Here is an 18,719-nt window from a genome sequence, read left to right on the forward strand (position 1 = left end):
ATTTCCAAATATCCTATAGTGTTGAAGGAATCGAATCATGGTACATTCACAGAATTAACTACTATGTAGAGCCCACTGTGTAATTGAGGCTTTTAAAATACTTGTTTTTGAATGACTATTGACTTTTTATAATTTATTACTAAGGAAAAGTAGGATGTGAAATATTCGTGGTAATGATAAAAATTTACAGATGCATGTCTTAACAAAAAACATCAAAAAGTCAATAGTGATTATATGTGGAATAGCATTACAGTTGATTTTTTTTTTTATTCTTTATGCTTTTATGTTTCTGATACTTTCAGTAACTATTAGATGATGAGAATAGCTGTGTTAGCAAAGACAGCTGTTCTTAAATACTCTTCAACTTAGTGGCTGTCCTTCTTGAACTCGGCTTGGGTTATGTTCTGATTTATGTACACCTTTCTCACTTATTACTGAGTCTCTGAGTACAGCTGATCCTCATTATTCACAGATTGCATATTTGAATTTGCCTTTTGGTGTACGTTATTTGTAACCCAAAATCAATGCTCATGATGCTTTCTGGTCACTTGCAAACATTCACAGAGTGCCAGAAGATTTGATTTGCATGACCAGCATGTTTACAACTGAGAGTGAGCGATGTGATGCCTTCTTATTTGAGCCTCATCTCATAAATAAGGGTCCTTTTCAGAGTCTGTTTAATGCAGTAGTAAAGACTGTTTTTATGCTTTTTTTGCTTTTTGTTGGTGACTTGCTGTATAAAAGAACCCGCAAGTGTAGTGCTTAAAGTGCTCTCCTGTGTTAGCACAGGAAGGTGATCATGTGCTTTATGGGGAAAAATGTGTGTTAGATAAACTTCGTTGAGATGTGAGTTATACTACTTTGGGCTGTGTGTTCAGTGCTAATGAATCAACGTATTAGATGAAGTGTCTTTACACAGAAACACACAGAACAGGATTGTGTATCTCTAAGAAGAGAACAAAGCTGCAAAGAAATTCAGATAATTCACAGCAGTTATCTTTAGATATTGAGCTGGTCAGTGACTTACATGTTCCTTCTTCTGCTTGTGGTATATTTTCTAAAGTTGACTATATTCCTTATGTGAGAAACAGTGTTAAGTGTCTGTCCTAAAAAAAGATGTGAAGCAAAATGATTGCAGTTAATAATTGATGTGTCATGAAATGATAGCAAAAATGATTATAATTAATGTTAAATTGGAAGCTAAATTGTGAGTTTACTTAATGTGGCAGTATGTGGAGAATTATGGTCTTGAGGAATTGCTCTGTTTTAACCATTTTTAAACACTTTTTTAAAAAAAAATCTGTTAAAAGGATCAAGAATTGGTCAAAATAGTTGGAATACGATATGAGGTTGGGCCCCCTACACTCTGTTGCCTCAAACTTGCATTTATAGATCCTGCAACTGGAAGACTAATGGACAAATCTTTCTCTATTAGGTATGTGTTACTATTTTTTTATGGAACTATTTAAGTTTAGATTTTTCCTCTTGCTGATGAGCAGGTTCTTTCCCTAGCTGTAGGGTAAATAGTAGAGCACCGCGGATAGCCTGTGAGCTGAGGTTCTGGTGGATGGGAGCCCGCTAGAAGTAAAGATCATGTGTTAGAACAACAGTTACGTGTTGGCGTGTTGTATACCTTTCTCTGTGCCAATTAAATGTGTGGAGAATTCTGGACTGGGGGCACATTTCTTCTGTCTTTATTTTTGAGAAAATGTTAGAGTAAATAATCTGTTAAGCCGGTGTTGTCTGTTACGGTGGCCCTTAGTCACAGTGGCTCTTGAGCACTTAGAGTGTGGCAGATTTCAGTTGGGTGTGATGTTAGGTATACACGCTAGATTTTGAAGACTTGATACAAAGAAAAAGATTATATAAAGTATCTCATTATTTTATACTTAAAACAATGTGAAGCAGGATTTAAGGTATCTAGGGTTAAATAAAATACACTCTTAAAATGAATTTTATTAGCTTCTTTTTACTTATTTTTAATAAGGCTAGTTGAAAAATAAAAACTCCCAAGTGCAGCTCCCATCCTGTTTCTTTTAGACATTGTTGCTCTAAACTATAACCACCTCCTAAGGGAGTTTAACAATTTTTTATATTCCTGTTTAGATACCATGATATGCCAGATGTTATTGACTTTCTTGTATTGCGTCAATTTTATGATGAAGCAAGACAGAGGAATTGGCAGTCTTGTAAGTCCATCCTTACTGAATTTTATATGCCTTTAAAAAATGATCTTTTTTATTTTATTGGTCTATTTTTGTGGTTCTGGTGCTGCTTTTTATGGAGGATGCGAACATGTAAGTTGTGGAAAGATACAAGCAACTGGAGTATATTTTGCTTAGGGCTTGGTATTTACATCTCCTTAATATCGTTTTTAGCCAAGCACCATTTCTTGTATTCGGATAGTACCTGACTTTTTGAAGGGATTATTTCTTACTCATTGACTATTTGCTAGGGTTGACCTTTTCTTTACTTTCAGACTTCGCCACATTGCATTTTTTTTCTGTCTTTTTAATAATTCACAAAATTATTTTATGATATATAACAGTCAAAGTTGAAAAATAATGCAGATTTCAAACATAATATTCTGGTATATCAGAATATTTTAATGTCATATCCACGCAGTCTTAAAAAGGTGGACTTGAGGAAACCGTTCCTTTAAAAAATAAATTCATAGAACATTTACAGTTTATAACCCTGAGACATTTGGCTGGACAAAAAAATAAAATTACCTTATTGGACTATTTTTAATGGTAACATCCATTTAAGTAGTCAGCATTATTTTGGAACTAGAGGCAAAGGAAATTTTTCTTGAAGAAAAACACATCTAGCCACACACAGAAACAACAAAAGCAAACTTGAGTCGTCTGGAATGTATGGGAGTTAACAAGTCCTATAGCCAGATTTGGAAGTTTCTCATCTATTATGTTTATCCAACCCCTACGATGTCTTTGTTGGAAGCTGTCCTTTCGTTCCACCAACATGTGCATCCAAAAATTATTTTAAACGAAGTTTTCTGTAGCTCAGCTCTAGAGATGGATTCCTACTCACCTCTCACAATTTAGTGGGTTTGTTTTATTTTTGTGGTTGAGAAGTGAATGTACCAGATCTTCTAATTAATTCAGTTTTGTTCCCCCATGAAATCTTCCTGTTTTCTTGAAGTTTGGGGAGTGCTATTAAAAGAAGCTGCTTGATTTTGATTCTCTCATATTGAAAACTTTACTCAAGTTCTACCATACTCTTGACTCAAGTTTATCCTACTCTTGTATAGGCAAAAACAGGTCCCTTTTTTGTGTTTGTGCTTAAGGAAAAGCCAGGTTTTACCTTCAGAAAAGTGATTTTTAAAAATTTATTTAAGTAATCTCTGTACCAAACATGGGGCTCTAACTCATGACCCTGAGGTTAAAGAGTTGCATGTTCTTCTGACTGAGTCAGCTAGGTGCCCACAGAAAAGTGATTTCTTAATGCTCCTTTTCATTAAAAGTGTTATCTTACACTGAAAAAAACCTTTTGTTCAAACTGAAAGGATCTTCTAGTTTTAGATAAATAAAAAAAATTATAAAGTTAATTCATAATTAGATGAAAACCAGGGTGTTCCATCAGATTTTTAATATATGCCTTTCATTTAAAAAGTTAGGAGAACATGGGGCGCCTGGGAGGCTCAGTTGTTGGGTGTCTACCTTCGGCTCAGGTCATCATCCCAGGGTCCTGGGATTGAGCCCTACATCGGGCTTCCTGCTCCGCAGGAAGCCTGCTTCTCCCTCTCCCACTCCTCCTGCATGTACTCCCTTTTTCACTGTGTCTCTTTCTATCAAAAAAATAAATAAATACTCAAAAAAAAAAATTTAGAACTAACCAAGATTTTTTTCTAAAGTTGAAGTTATGTTTTAGAATATTTATATAATGAAATGGCAGGGAAATGGGTAGAGGGGTGAAGGAATTAAGGGCTTCTTATAATGTGGAAAAATATGAAATATACATAAAAAGTCATGTTTACGTGAATTTGAAAATATATTAAGAACCTCAAAACTGGGATGCCTGGGTGACTCAGTCAGTTAAGCGTCTGCCCTCGGCTCAGGTCATGATCCCAAGGGTCCTGGCATCGAGTGCTACGTTGGGCTCTTTACTCAGCCGGGAGCCTACTTTTCCCTCTGCCTGTTGCTTCCCTTGCTTGTACTTTCTCTTTGTTTTACAAATTAAAAAAACAAAACAAAACAAAATCCCTCAAAACGAGTAGATCTGATAATTGCGATATTGCTGTTTTTTTTTTCAGTTTTATAGAATTTAGTTTTTTTTTTTTTAAAGATTTTATTTATTTATTTGACAGAGAGAGAGATCACAAATAGGCAGAGAGACAGACAGAGAGAGATGAGGAGAAGCAGGCTCCCTGCTGAGCAGAGAGCCCTATGCGGGACTCGATCCCAGGCCCCTGGGATCATGACCTGAGCCGAAGGCAGAGGCTTAACCCACTGAGCCACCCAGGCGCCCCTATAGAATTTAGTTTTAAGCATATTTTGTTTACTTAATATTATTTGTGGGTATTTTCTTACATGAATATTCTCTTTCTTTGGGGTGAGATGTAACTTTAATTTTGATTGCTACCATTTCCTTAAAAATTTCCTTGAAGGAAGAACTGCCAATCTAGCAAGGATAGATATGTGACTTTTTTTTGGTCAGTGATTTTGTTTTGAGAATGGTGAAGAACATGGGAAAGAAAGGTGGGGTTATTACAGTGGTCTGTGTTTCTTTTGTAACATATGTGAAGTAGCTCACATACAGCATGTTCCTCTAGATGCATTCTTAGAAATCATTCCCAAAATGACTGAAGTTGGTTGGAGCACTCTCTGCAGTTATTTGGGTTTGTAGTGGAGTCCTCCTAATACCTACTTGCCTGCTTTTATTTATCCTGCCAAGATAAAGGAGTGTTTGGATGTTTAATTATTTCTTCTTCTTCTTCTTCTTCTTCTTCTTCTTCTTTTTTTTTTTTAAGAGAGGGAGTTGGGAGGGGCAGAGGGAGAAGGAGGGAGAATCCTAAGCAAACTCCATGCCTGAGGTGAGGCTCAGTCTCATGACTCTGAGATCATGATCTGAATCAAAACGAAGAGTCAGATGCTCAACTGACTGAGCCACCCAGGCTCCTAACATTTTAAATAATCGATATGTAAGCATTTCCAAGGGTGCATCTAGAACTGATTCTTATTGTGAAACCATAACAATTAAGACAGTTTTATGTGGCATTATATAGGAACAACTTTGGAACAATCATGGATTAAATTCACATCATAACTTTTATAATCTGTTTTATTCTTTAAGAAATATATATTTCAGAGCTGTATATATTTAATATACTTATTAAACAAGTATTTATTGATAGTACATATCGTTACAAATGGTTTTTGAATTTTATTAAACTTGGTTTTTTGTTTTTTGTAGTAAAACGTAATGCATCTTATTTGGGGGTGGGTGTTTGGATGCACCAAACAACAGCATCTAGTCATAATATTTAATCTGTTATACGGTTTGGTTATATGCTTTCAGTAAACTGCCCCCTGTAACATTGTATCTTTTTTACATTGACTTTATCACTGAAGATTGCTGAAAAGTGGGGAAAGGTGGCTAATTTTAAGATCAAGAAATAATTTTTATCTGTATCATTGTATTTTATAAATTAAAAATGTTAATCTTGGCAAATTGGTGTCTCAGACTTGGTCTTCTCTTACAGGTGACAGGTTCCGCTCCATCATTGATGATGCTTGGTGGTTTGGGACAGTGCTAAGTCAAGAGCCGTATCAGCCACAGTACCCTGATAGTCATTTCCAGTGCTACATCGTTAGGTCTGTATGCAGTGGAAAATTAATCCTCCACTGGTGGGTGGTTTTATGAAGAACTACTAGGTTCAGGTTAAAGACGATTTAGTCTTTAACTAAAGACACGATTTAGTCTTTCATTGAGTCTGTCTCCCCTGTGCAGTAGAGATGCCCTTGCTGCTTCCTGTTCACCAGTACCCCCTGGAGGCGGGCTCTGCTTTCTACCCTTGGGACCATTTCTATAGCCACCGGGTGTTTTCTCAGTGTAATACTGCAGGGTTCTTGTTTAGGAGCACATATTACATCATTTCCCTTGTTTATGGAAGTCTGTGCTGCTTTTCCATTGACTGTGGAATAAAGTCCCATTCTGAAGTCTGCGTTCAAGGCTCCATGGTGTCTTTGAGTATTTTTTTTCCTTAGGCCTACATTGTGGTACAAGCCACACAGGATTTCTGGCTTTGTCTTTGAACCCGGCGTACTTTTTTATACTTTCTCTTCTCATTATATATCTTCCTAAAAAAATTTTAACTATTAATATTTAAATTTGTATTGCTACAACGAGGTTTTCATATTTTCTTTCTCTTTACTTTTGTAGTGGCTACCTAGTTATTAGCCACAAGTCATTTTTATGACAGGCTAACGACTTTCTGTTTTTTTAACAGGTGGGACAACACTGAAATTGAAAAACTTAGCCCATGGGACATGGAACCAATTCCTGATAATGGTATATAATTTTTAAATGATGAAAATATTTTACCTATGTTTTCAGTTTGAGAAACGTTTTTAAATTATTATGGTAACTGTGAGGTTTACTAAAACTCAAGAGAATTAATGCATGTCTGGCTCATTCTTTTTTTTTTTTTTTTATAAGACTTTATTTATTTATTTGACAGAGAGTAAAAGAGTGAACACAAGCAGGGGGAGTGGGAGAGGGAGAAGCAGGCTTCCCGTGGAGCAGGGAGCCCAGCAGGACTTGATCCCAGGACCCTGGGATCATGACTTGAACTGAAGGCAGACACTTAACGAGTGAGCCACCCAGGCACCCCGGCTCATTAATTCTTAGCATAGGCTTCCAGCTTGATGCTGAGTGCACCTTAGTAGCCCCACGATCATTTCTCATATAATCCTGGCTAGTTATTTTGCAGAATTTCCCTCAGTGTAGGCTTGATTCACATTTACTCATCATCCAGGGTTTGCATTTTTGGCACTAGTGTTAGAGAAGTGGTATGTGGTCCTCAGTGAGTCCTGGAGGCACATGGTATCCATTTGTTTTACTACTGAAGATGTTAACCTTCATCTTGTGATTAAGGTGGTGTCTGCCAGGTTTCTCCACTGTAAAGCAGCTACGTTTTCCTTTGGTGTGTCTTGTTTATGAGTTTTGACAACTTAAATGTAATATATATTTGGTTGATTATTTTTCTTTTTGTTCTTTCTAATGGGATTCATAGTTGATCCACCTGAAGAATTAGGAGCTAGTATTTCTGTCACTTCAGATGAGCTAGAGAAATTGCTCTACAAACCACAAGATGGTGAATGGGGTCAGAAATCAAGAGATGAAGAGTGTGAACGAATTATTAGTGGCATCGATCAACTTTTGAATCTTGGTAAGTGTTTTAGTGTGAAGTTTCATGTTCAAGTTTTCCTTTCTATAGAAGTATTTAAAAACAGTAACAAGCCGTGGTTGTGTTCTTCCCTACAATTTCTGTTTGCTACCTTTTGGTTGGGCCTGTGGTGTTAAACGTAGCTCTATTTTTAATCATTTGTAGAGAAGTAACCTCTTAAAAATAACAAATTTTTTGATGAAGGTTTCTTCTGTCTGCCTCCACAGACATAGCGGCAGCTTTTGCAGGGCCAGTCGATCTGTGTACATACCCCAAGTACTGTACTGTAGTAGCTTATCCAACCGATCTTTACACCATTCGGATGAGACTCGTTAATCGATTTTACAGGTCGGTAGAAACCTCCTTTAAAAATAATCTGAAAGGGTCTTTGGTCATCCTGACCAGAGTGAATGGTGGTACAGTGGGAGCTGATCAGCATTACTTTCTGTTTCATTCTCTTCTTTCATTATGGTAATTTGTGGTCTTATGTGTAAGACATGTTTGATGTTCAGATGACAAATGCCATGTTTCACTCCTCAATCTTCTGTAGTCTGTTTTTCTTATGAATTATGTTAAGTAGTTAGACATCCTTATTTGTTTTTATTTGCATGTTAACATTCCTGTTTAGCAGCTCAATTTATTTATTTAAGATTTCATTTTTTTAAAATTTAATTTCTTTCAGTGTACCAGAATTCATTGTTTATGTACCACACCCAGTGCTCCATGCAATCCGTGCCCTCCTTAATACCCACCACCTGGTACCCCAACCTCCCACCCCCCACCCCTCCAAAACCCTCAGATTGTTTTTCAGAGTTCATAGTCTCTCATGGTTCACCTCCCCCTCCCAATTTCCCTCAACTCCCTTCTCCTCTCCATCTCCCTATGTCCTCCTGTTATTTCTTATCAGCAGCTCAATTTAAAGATAAAACTTAACTTGGTTAAAGATTGGCCTTTGAAAGATTAATTCCCCAGAGTCACCAGCTTTTTATATTTGGCTTCTAAAGCACTGATAATAAAATTTTGTGGTCTTGGTGATATATTTTTTTAAGTAATTTATGGTATTTTTTTTTAATAATTCATCTACTTCAAGAAATTACCAATACAAAAAACTGGCTTCTTAACATCATTTGTGAAGCCAAATGCCTTCCTACATTTTGCTTCATGGCATTAATGAGGGTCTATTGTGAGTAAAGAGCAGTGCTGAGCACTGTCATTGGAGGTGAAGTTTAATCTCCTTATTCCCATGCCTTAGGCCTTCAGTGATAGGGCTTCTACCTGCCAGTCCCACCTTAAGTCCCTCAACCCTTGGTCTCCCACATTCCTCTTCCTGGTCTTCAGGGTCGCCTTGTGCTTTCTCCACTTCTGTGCACTTATCTGTGCCCTTCTCCCCAGCCCTGCTGGTGTCCCTGTCCTATCCTTCATGGCCTATCCCCTGCCCACAAAGCCTGCTCTGACACCACCCCACTGTATCCACAGCCGGACGTGAGCTCCAACACCAAATATGGCCAGCTCCTCTGCTGTGGCCCTTACTAATCTCTCCTTGGTATTTTTTTTTTTAAGATTTTATTTATTTATTTGACAGTTATCACAAGTAGGCAGAGAGAGAGGAGTAAGCAGGCTCCCTGCCAGGCAGAGAGCCTGATGCGGGGCTCGATTCCAGGACCCTGGGATCACAACCCGAGCCGAAGGCAGAGGCTTTAACCCACTGAGCCACCCAGGTGCCCCTCTCCTTGGTGTTTTAGTGAATGTGCTTTTGTTCAGAAACTGCTTTGCGTGGTTACTCTCATAGGATTAATGGTATTTAACACGTTTTCTTTGAGTCTTAGTAGCTTCAGTTGTATATCTAGACAAGGTGAAAGGGAGGGTTGCTCTGTTTTTTTTTTCTGGATGTGATTAAGTGAACTGTTAAGATTTTTGGTGTTTACATGTATTCTCTGCGGTTTAGCTTCTGGTATAATTGCTTGTGACTGTGATCAGGTTGATAGCGTTAGGAGGTTATTATTTGTTGTAACTTTTGCATTTACATTTAATATATAAATATATGCTGGCTTAATTTTTTTTTCTTGGGTTCTGTCTTTTCATTTTCTATGTCCTAAATTGCTTACTTTTTGTTTTGAAGGAGGCTATCTGCATTAGTTTGGGAAGTCAGATACATAGAACACAATGCCAGGACATTTAATGAACCTGAGAGTGTAATTGCAAGATCAGCTAAGAAGATAACTGATCAACTTTTAAAATTTATAAAGTAAGTTACCTCCTATCAGAGATGTTGTGGGAAAATGTCATTTCATGTTGTACCTCTTGAAACCAGCCAGTTCATAATTTCTCCTCTCTGAATTATACCCTTTTAATGTGCTATATTCAGTGACACTTCTTTACATATATATTGTGAACGTAATTTCAGTAAAGGCATGAGAAATTAAACAAATTTTCTGCTTTTTAAAACTTTGAACTAATTTTCCAGAGAGTTGCCCTATAGATACCCTTCACCCGGTGTCCCCTTAGGGTAACATTTTTCGTACCTGTGATGTCCTCATGAAACAATAAGAAATGGTCCTTGGTGTAATGACTGTAGTCTAGATTGCCTGTAAAATTCCTTAGTTCTTCCACCAGTAGCCTTGCTCTGTCTCAGGACCCCGTTCAGACGCCCGTGGCTTTCATGTGTCTGATGTCACTGTGTCCTTTCCCTCTGTTGCCTGGCCTTTCCCTTCTTTACTGACCTTATCATTTTTTCTCACCTCTTATTTTGTGGAGAGTATTGAGTTTGGGTTTGAGTTTGGGTGTTGTCATGATTAGATTGGTTTTGATCTCTGGGACTGTATCACATGAGCGTGTTTGTGTGTGGCTTTGCACATGCTTGCACTGAGAGAGAAGTTTGGAAGAGTAGGAAGGAAACTGACTTGGAAAGTGAGATCTGAGTTTTAATCTGTTCGAGTGAACATTCTTTGTCACTTTGGACAAATTACTCAGCCTGTTTCCTTCAAAATTAATGAGTTTTGCTCTATGATCTTAATGCCTTTTTCTGCCATAGCCGTACGAATTGTTGGAAAGAATTATGTGTTGGAGAACACGGTTGATGAACTGTGCCATCATTTGCGCCATTAGGCTACAGCCTGGGAAATTACTGGTTCTCCTCTAGCTCACTTGGCTGGGTTACTCTACCTCTTGCCCAGACGACTTGGACTTACCAACACTTCTCCAGAACTTTCATTTCTTTCTGCTTCGGAAAATCATACACCATTTTCATCTTCCTTGTGCCTGGACGTTCCTACTTTCGCATTCTTTCTTCTGTGTGTGAAAATATAATTTGCTTTGATTTCTACTTTCCCCCCTTTTATCTCAATCAACCATGTTCTTGGTACTTGTGTGAGTATTACTAGTGATGATGTGTAGGAAAACTCAGTTGAGCTCATGTATGTATTATTTCTGGATTACCAGCTTAATTTTTATACATACCTAGCTGGGGGGGGGGGGAGCTTGCTTTTAATATTCTAAGATGGTATGTTTTTCCTGCAGAGGATAGATTCAAAAACCCTGATATTCCTCTGCTTGAAATTAGGCATGCATACTTGGGGAACTATTTATATCTTAACCTACAGTTTGAATTTTTGACAACAGCGATAACTGTATCTACATACTCTTAAAAACGTGAAAAATTGTTTTTTAGGAATCAAGACTGTACAAATATCTCAGAACTTTCTAACACTTCTGAAAATGATGAGCAAAATGCTGAGGATTTGGTATGAAGTTTGTCAATTTTATAATGATTTTTGTTAATTTCAAATGGTAACTTAAAAATATTGAGTGAAGTAGAAAATATCAATTCTCATTATAGTCTAGTGAACTATTAAAACTATTTTGGTAAAAGTATATTTCCTAATTATCTAGATGGTTCAGTGAGGTAATTGTTAGTTTTAACCAGTAATTGGTACCAAATAAGCAAAGTATATCTATATGAATAACATAGCTGTGGAGTATGTTCTCTACTTGTGCTGAAACCAATATCTGAGAGTTGGATTTAATTCTAAGTAAAAATTCATGAACTTTCTTATGTGCACAGTACCCACAGGTTTTTCACTCAAGATGGTATTGAAGTTTAAGGCACATGTCAGTGGTATTGAATATTTTAGTCTATACAGAATCAAACAGGAAGTTGCAGAAATTGTAGGAAGGATATTCTTTTAAAACACCACCATGTCAGTGGAATGTAAAATTCTACATAAGTCCTTATTGTGATTCACTGATTTTCATGCTGATTTATCTTGGAATAAAAATGGGTATACAGATACTGATTTAGAGAATAAGAAAATGTGTAGAGTAGGAAATTCAGGAAATGTAGGAGATGGTTTCGAGGGTCTTATGGATCGAGGTAAAACCAATTTAAAGTTGCTTATGCAAGTTCTATTTAGGTCATGCACAAAGCAACTTTTTATAGCTCTTTTGGAATTATTGCATGTTCTTAGGGGATGTAAGGGATTATTAAGAATGGTTGGTTGGAGTCTGGGTGCCACAAAGGTCATCTGATAAGGTCTGCCTTTTTAGATTTTTGTAAACAAGGCAAACATAATGTCTTTGATATGCTTTTAGATTATTATATTTCAAGTGAGAATATTAACACTTAAGCTGCTCTGATTTTTATTCCTAGGATGATAGTGATCTTCCTAAAACATCTTCTGGAAGGAGAGTAAGTTAATCTTCCTGATTGACCTTTGTTTACTTATTCTGTGTTTTAAAATCAATCTAAGGGGATGTTTGGGTGGCATGGTTGGTTAAGCATCTGACTCTTGATTTAGGACCAGGTCATGATCTCAGGGTCATGAGATTGAGCCCTGAGTGGGGCTCTGTGCTGAGCCGTGGTGCCTGCTTTTAAGATCCTTTCTCTATTGCCCCATCCTACCCTGACCCTGCGAGCATGTACGTGCTCTCTCTCTCAGAAAAATGCTTAACATTTTAAGTGTTACCCAGATGCTTGCTGCTTAAATCTCAGCTTTTTATTATAGTAATTTACCTAATATGCTTGGCCCAAATAACATTGAGAAAGTTAAACTTGAATTATTGTCATTTTCATATAATTTCATTTTTAAACAGACTCCTCTAAGTTTTCAGTATCTCTGTAGTATTTGCTTGCTATGACTGCTGTAGCAGATTACAAATCTAGTGGCTTAAACAATTAAAAACAAAATAGTGTTGGGGTGCCTGAGTGGTTCAGTTAAGCATCTGCCTTTGGCTCAGTTCATGATCCTGGTACCCTGGCATTGAGCCCCACGTTGGGCTCCCTGCTCAGTGGGGAGCCTGTTTCTCTCTCTCTCCCTCTGCCTGCCATTCCTCCCGTTTGTGCTCTCGCTCTCCGTTAAATAAATAAAATTAAAAAAAAAAAAAAAGGAAGAAAAATGGTCTTGTACTTATGTAGATCAGCGTTGGACATGGGTCTCAGTGAGCTAAAACCAGCGTGTCATACCTGTGTTCCTTTCTGGAAGCTCTAGGGTTAGGATTCCTTTCCTTGCATTTTTCCACCTTCTAGAGCTTCTTGTCACCTCTTTTATCTTTATGCCAGCAGCTTGAAGTCTCTGACTTCTGACTCTTCTGCCCCCCCTCCCCTTTTTAAAGGGGGGAAAAAAATTTATTTATTTATTTTAGAGCCTGAGTGGGAGGGGCCAGAGAAGGAGAATCCCAAGTGGACTCCGTTCTGTGTGCAGAGTCCAGCGCAGGGCTCAGTCTCACGACCCTGAGATCATGACCTGAGCCGAAACTAAGAGTCAGATGCTTAACTGACTGAACCACCCAGGCACCCCTTTTTTGCCTCACTCTTTAAAGGACCTTTGTGATTACATTGGGTCCATCCTGATAATCCAGGGCAGTGTTCCCATGTCAAGATCCATGCCGTTAGTCAAGTCTGCCATGTAAAGTGACAGTCGTGAGTTCTTGGATTAGGGTATGGGCATCTTTGGGGCCATTATTTAGCCTACCAGTTTATCCCAGGTGATGCTTCATATTCTGTGAAAATATTCTCTATACTTGGAAGATAGGTGGTGGGATGAACAATATTTTCAGAGTGATGGATGTTCTTGGTTTTTTACAGAAAAGTGGGTTTCTTCCAAGTAGGTAGAAAATAAGAGTAGCCACAATATGGGGCACCTGGGTGGCAGCTCAGGTCATGATCATAGGGTCCTGGGATCGAGCCCTGCATCAGGCTCTGTGCTCGGCAGGGAGCCTGCATTCCCTCTCTCTCTCTGCCTGCTTTTCTGCCTACCTGTGATCTCTCTGTCAGACAAATAAATAAAATCTTCAAAAAAAGAATAGAAAAGAAAAAAAGAGTAACCACATTGTTACAGTACAGAGACAGTTCACTTGCATTTTTATCACCATACTATGTCACACCACACTGTTACATTTCTAAAACTGAAAAAATTTCTAATACTATAAATGTGTTTTTAGGTCCATGATTGGAAAAAAAGGAGCATCAAAGCGACCAACTATGTTGAAAGTAACTGGAAGAAACAGTGTAAGGAACTAGTGAACTTAATTTTTCAGTGTGAAGATTCTGAACCATTTAGACAACCTGTTGATTTGGTTGAATATCCAGTAAGTTGTCAATGTTGAATGTTTGGGCCTTTTCTTGTTTTGTATAGAGATTGGGGTGAAGGTATTTAAAGTAAACTTTAATGAGTAAGATGTCTTAACTTCGTGTTAACTTTGTCTCTTACCACTGAATGGAAGAGTTGTATTTCATAGTTATTCTTGACTCTATAGACACCCTTGTAACTTGGGCTGAGACCTAGCTAATCACTGCTACATCATAATGGGAAGATCCTACATGGGGCCAGCCCCGGGAAAACTAACTTGGATAAAAGCATCTGTATTCATTTCTCCAATACGGGAGTGGGAAATGACATTTTAAAAAAATAGACAAATCTACTGTAGGAAGGTTGACAATTACATGAGAGTGTAAAGAAGGAAAAAAAAAAATCATTCCACATCCTACCAAGTATATCATTTTGGTATATTTTTTATTTTGTCTATCTGGTCTCTTTAAAGTTAAGGATGATTCTTAAGGTGTCCTTCTGACCTTTTGAATATTTTAGAGATCTGTTGCACTTGGATTTCTAAAAGTAGCTATCAAATCTTTGAACTAATTATTGTTTTTAAAACCTAGGACTACCGAGATATTATAGATACTCCAATGGATTTTGGAACAGTAAGGGAAACTTTAGAAGCAGGAAATTATGACAGCCCTTTGGAATTTTGCAAAGACATCCGGTTGATATTTAGCAATGCAAAAGCGTATACACCAAACAAAAGATCAAAGGTAATTTTAAAAGTGGTCGTCAGAGAAAAAAATGCATAATCTATGTTGATGGTTATTTTCCACTTGCTGGTCAATCAGTGTTGGAATGTTGCAGATATGTGGGCAGAGAGACAACCACTGGTAAGAATAGTGCCCTGCTGCAGCCTGAATGTCTGTGTTGGTACCTTCAGCAATTCGTGTTTACTTTACCTGAAGTCATATAAACAAATAGGAATTGGGGGGAGTGAGGCTGCCAGTGAAATTGATATATAGAACGAGAAAAACCGGTGTTTCATACATGTAGGAATCTTGAAAAGTGGATTAGAAATTTACTGAGAGAGGCTGGGAGCATATTGCAAGTGAGTGAAGAACGGTTGGAAGTGGGAGTGGGACTCCTGACGCCACACCGGTATTTTGGATGCAGAGAGGAGGCACATGAGCTCTCTTACTCTTTATTTATTTATTAGAGTACTAATAGAGAGGACATCCCTGAAGTATTATTAAAATGTTACACGTTGGATACACATTGGATAACTTTTCAAAATTTGTTGAAGCATAATAAATGTACAAAAGGGAGGGTACATATACTCTCAGCGAATTTTCACAAATAGCACAAACCCTTGTAGCCAGTGTATATTGGGTAATTAAAAAAAGACAATGATTTGAGAAGATCTTAAACTAAAGCACTTGCTTATCTCTGATCAGCGATTATCACTGCTAATTAACCGTTTTGCCTTAAATTCACTTTCTCTTCATTATTTATCAGACTCTCCTGTTTAATTCTTAATTTGAGAACTCTTTCCTTGCATTCAGTGTGCAAATTTAACATTGATTTAACATCAATTTTTAAACATCACTTTAATGTCAAGTCTGACTTTTTCCCAAGCTTGTGTTATTGTCCGTATTCATCATTAGTGAGACACTTTCTTTCCAGAGAGAGAACAAATCTCATTCATGCTTCTTTCCCCCTTTAATTAAAAATATATATTTGAAGATACATCATACATCTCACCCATTTAAAGTGTACAATTTATTGGATTTTTGTGTATTATCAGAGTTTCAAAGTTGTGGTTATACATATGTAACTAACTTTATTGTCTTAACCACCTTTTTCTTTTTAAATTTTTTATTTTTTATAAACATGTATTTTTATCCCCAGGGTGTCTTAACCACTTTTAAGGGTATTGGCATTATATTGGGTATTGGCATTATATTCAGTGTTGCTTAACCATCACTACTATTTCCAAAACTCTTTGGTCAATGCAAACAGAAGCCCTAATTGCCAAGCAGTACTCCGCAAACTGTGCTCTTTCCCTCTCTCAGCCCTTGGTAGTAATGTCTCCTGTCCTTTGTCACTATGCATCTGCCTATTCTAGATGTTTCATGTATGTGGAGTCACACAGCATTTGTCTTTTGTGTCGGGTTTCTTTCATTCAGCAGGACATCTGAGAGATTCATCTGTGTTGTATCCCGTATGAGAACTTTATTCCTTTTTATGCCTGAATAAATACTAAAAACTCTGTCATATGGCTATATCACATTTTGTTTATCTGTTCATTTCCTGTTGGACGGTTGAATAGTTTCTGCTTTTTGGCTATTAGGAGGAATGTTGCCATGAATATGGAGCATGTCATCTGCAAAGAGCAATAGTTTCAGTTCTAGCTTTACCATCCGGATGATCTTTATTTCTCTTTTTACCTAATTAGCCTGGCTAGAATTTAAAGTGCAGTGGTAAAAGCCCGCAGTATTTTCTCATTGCTTTTGGGAATGATTTTGGGGAATGATTTTCCGTCTTTCACCATTGTGTATGATTGTAACTGTGTTTTTTTTTTATTTTTTAAATTTTTAAAATTTACTCATTTGTCAGAGAGAGAGAGATCACAAGCAGGCGGGGCGGGGGGAGCAGGCTCTTTGAGTAGAGAGCCTGATGCGGGGCCCGATCCCAGGACCCTGAGACCATGACCTGAGCCGAAGGCAGAGGCTCAATCCACTGAGCCACCCAGGCACCTCTGTGGTTTTTTTCATGTATGAAAAATTTTGGGGAGCTATTAATATCTATTTTTGATAAATGTTTGTGTTCAATGCAAATGTATTACAGGTTTATGTAAAATCTAATGAGAAGACAGGTAATAGGAAAGTAATGATTTTTAAGACAATCAGGTTTTGAACTTAAATACGATTAAAAAAATATCACCTGTTGAAACTGGTGACTTGAACTAGAATTCAGATGCGAAGGAAAAGAATAAATTCAAGTTACACAAAATACTGGAAATAATAGTCAAACATGAAGTGGGATTTTGAATTTCACATACATTGTGTATATGCATGTGTGTGCATATATTTTCAAATATATTTTAAATATATATATTTAAATACAAATATATTTTAAATATCCATTTAAAGTCATATATGTTCATGTTTAAAAGTGTATAGGAAATTGATGTATCCCACACTTTTTTTTTTTTAAAGATTCTGTAATGGTAGCCTCTCCACCTTTTCTGCCAAGTGCATCCGAGTTACTGATACACAGCTTTTGAACATTAGACTTTTTCGCTTATTTTCCAAGAATGATTGTGAATGAGTTGAGAATACTTCCTGTAAACACATAGTTATAGCAGTTATTTATAGTAGCACTTAACATCACACTGCAGAATTCTGTGAAAGATTTGATACTATTTAAATGTAAAAATTGTTAGAACACAGTCTTCCACGTTAAAGTTTTAGGGTGTGTTTTCTTCTCCCGGGGGAAGATAGCCTTCGGTCTGTAATTTAGATGGCATCAAAGGCAGTCACTTTGCAAGTTGGAGATGAGGGTGAAAGTGCCTTTGTTTTCTCATCCCAAGGAGACAGTGCTTTTTTGCTGTCTAAATAGCAATCCTAGAACCCACCAGCTTCACATCTAACTTTGGGAGAGGGGGCCTTTTTTTTTTTGGATTTGTACATGTAAATGGGAAAACGGGAAGAGCCAAATGAGAACCACAGACATGTAGACATCAGTCCTAGATTACAGAGAATTGCTTGATTTAAAATGACTTTCTTTTTGTCTGAGAGGTGTATGTTTGATGGTGCCTGTTTGTTGTTGTGTCTCTGAAGGAAGGGGGGTATGGGTGAAGGAACATACGTTTTCTAGAATAGTGATAGAAGAGACTGCACGTAGCCTATGTGTTACACATTTTTTTTGTGAAAGTATTTTGAAAGGTATGTTGTAGTTCTAGTTTTGCTTTCATATCCTTGCAGATTTACAGTATGACCTTGAGATTGTCTGCCTTATTTGAAGAAAAAATGAAGAAAATCTCCTCTGATTTTAAAATTGGTCAAAAGTTCAATGAAAAACTTCGAAGAAGCCAGAGGTTCAAGAGACGGCAAAATTGTAACCGTGTCAATCAGGCTAACAAAAGTATCAGGTGAATTGGTTATTGGAGGCTTTGTGTGCAATTAGACAAATTTGAGGTGGTGATGCTTCTTTAATTTTATTATGCTAAAATGGTTAGGAGTATAGTATATTCAGAAAGATTTGTTTTTTTATGACTTGAAAGCACTGCATATATACAGCTACTATAGAATTCGTAAGTAGGTTAATTTTAAAGCATTTAATGAACACTGCAGATTTTAAAAATCTTAGGGTTGAAGTTTTATTTATTACATAAGAACCCTTTTCTTTTAATGCAGAGTTAAGTGATTACTTTGTGTGATCCTTGAGCATTTGATTGAGTAAGGGAAATATCGTTGAAACTTTATGCACCCTATTTTTTTCTGAGGAATAGTTGTAAAGAAATACAAAATTTATATTTTATTATATTTATTTTATTGTTATTTTAAAATTTATTTTATCTATTTTTATTTTTTTTATTTTTTATTTTTATAAATTATTCTCTATCAGGAATTTAATACTATGTTCTGTCTTCTTTGACTGTTTAGCTTACATTAATATTATATTTTCAGAATCTTTGAGAGTGTTGCAGTGTGAAAACGGAGTAATTCCGTGTTTAGTGTGTATCCGGGCATCTTTGGAATCCACACTGAGGG

The 18,719-nt window shown here is 36.9% G+C and overlaps 1 protein-coding gene across 2 annotated transcripts in view; it reads left to right on the forward strand.

Annotated features, from left to right (window-relative positions):
- The window catches only part of BRWD1 (bromodomain and WD repeat domain containing 1), a 113,884-nt gene that overhangs the window by 71,703 nt on the left and 23,462 nt on the right, over positions 1-18,719 (forward strand). For both annotated transcript variants that reach the window (XM_082697629.1, XM_082697628.1), the window contains exons 26-37: positions 1,311-1,435; positions 2,107-2,189; positions 5,723-5,834; positions 6,470-6,531; positions 7,256-7,411; positions 7,636-7,756; positions 9,528-9,653; positions 11,076-11,148; positions 12,054-12,092; positions 13,844-13,990; positions 14,562-14,714; positions 17,931-18,097. In XM_082697629.1, coding sequence (XP_082553755.1) covers positions 1,311-1,435; positions 2,107-2,189; positions 5,723-5,834; positions 6,470-6,531; positions 7,256-7,411; positions 7,636-7,756; positions 9,528-9,653; positions 11,076-11,148; positions 12,054-12,092; positions 13,844-13,990; positions 14,562-14,714; positions 17,931-18,097 — 1,364 coding nt within the window. The remainder of the gene's footprint in view (positions 1-1,310; positions 1,436-2,106; positions 2,190-5,722; positions 5,835-6,469; positions 6,532-7,255; positions 7,412-7,635; positions 7,757-9,527; positions 9,654-11,075; positions 11,149-12,053; positions 12,093-13,843; positions 13,991-14,561; positions 14,715-17,930; positions 18,098-18,719) is intronic.

Source organism: Mustela nivalis (assembly GCF_964662115.1).
Source record: "Mustela nivalis genome assembly, chromosome: 1".
Lineage (NCBI taxonomy): Eukaryota > Metazoa > Chordata > Mammalia > Carnivora > Mustelidae > Mustela > Mustela nivalis.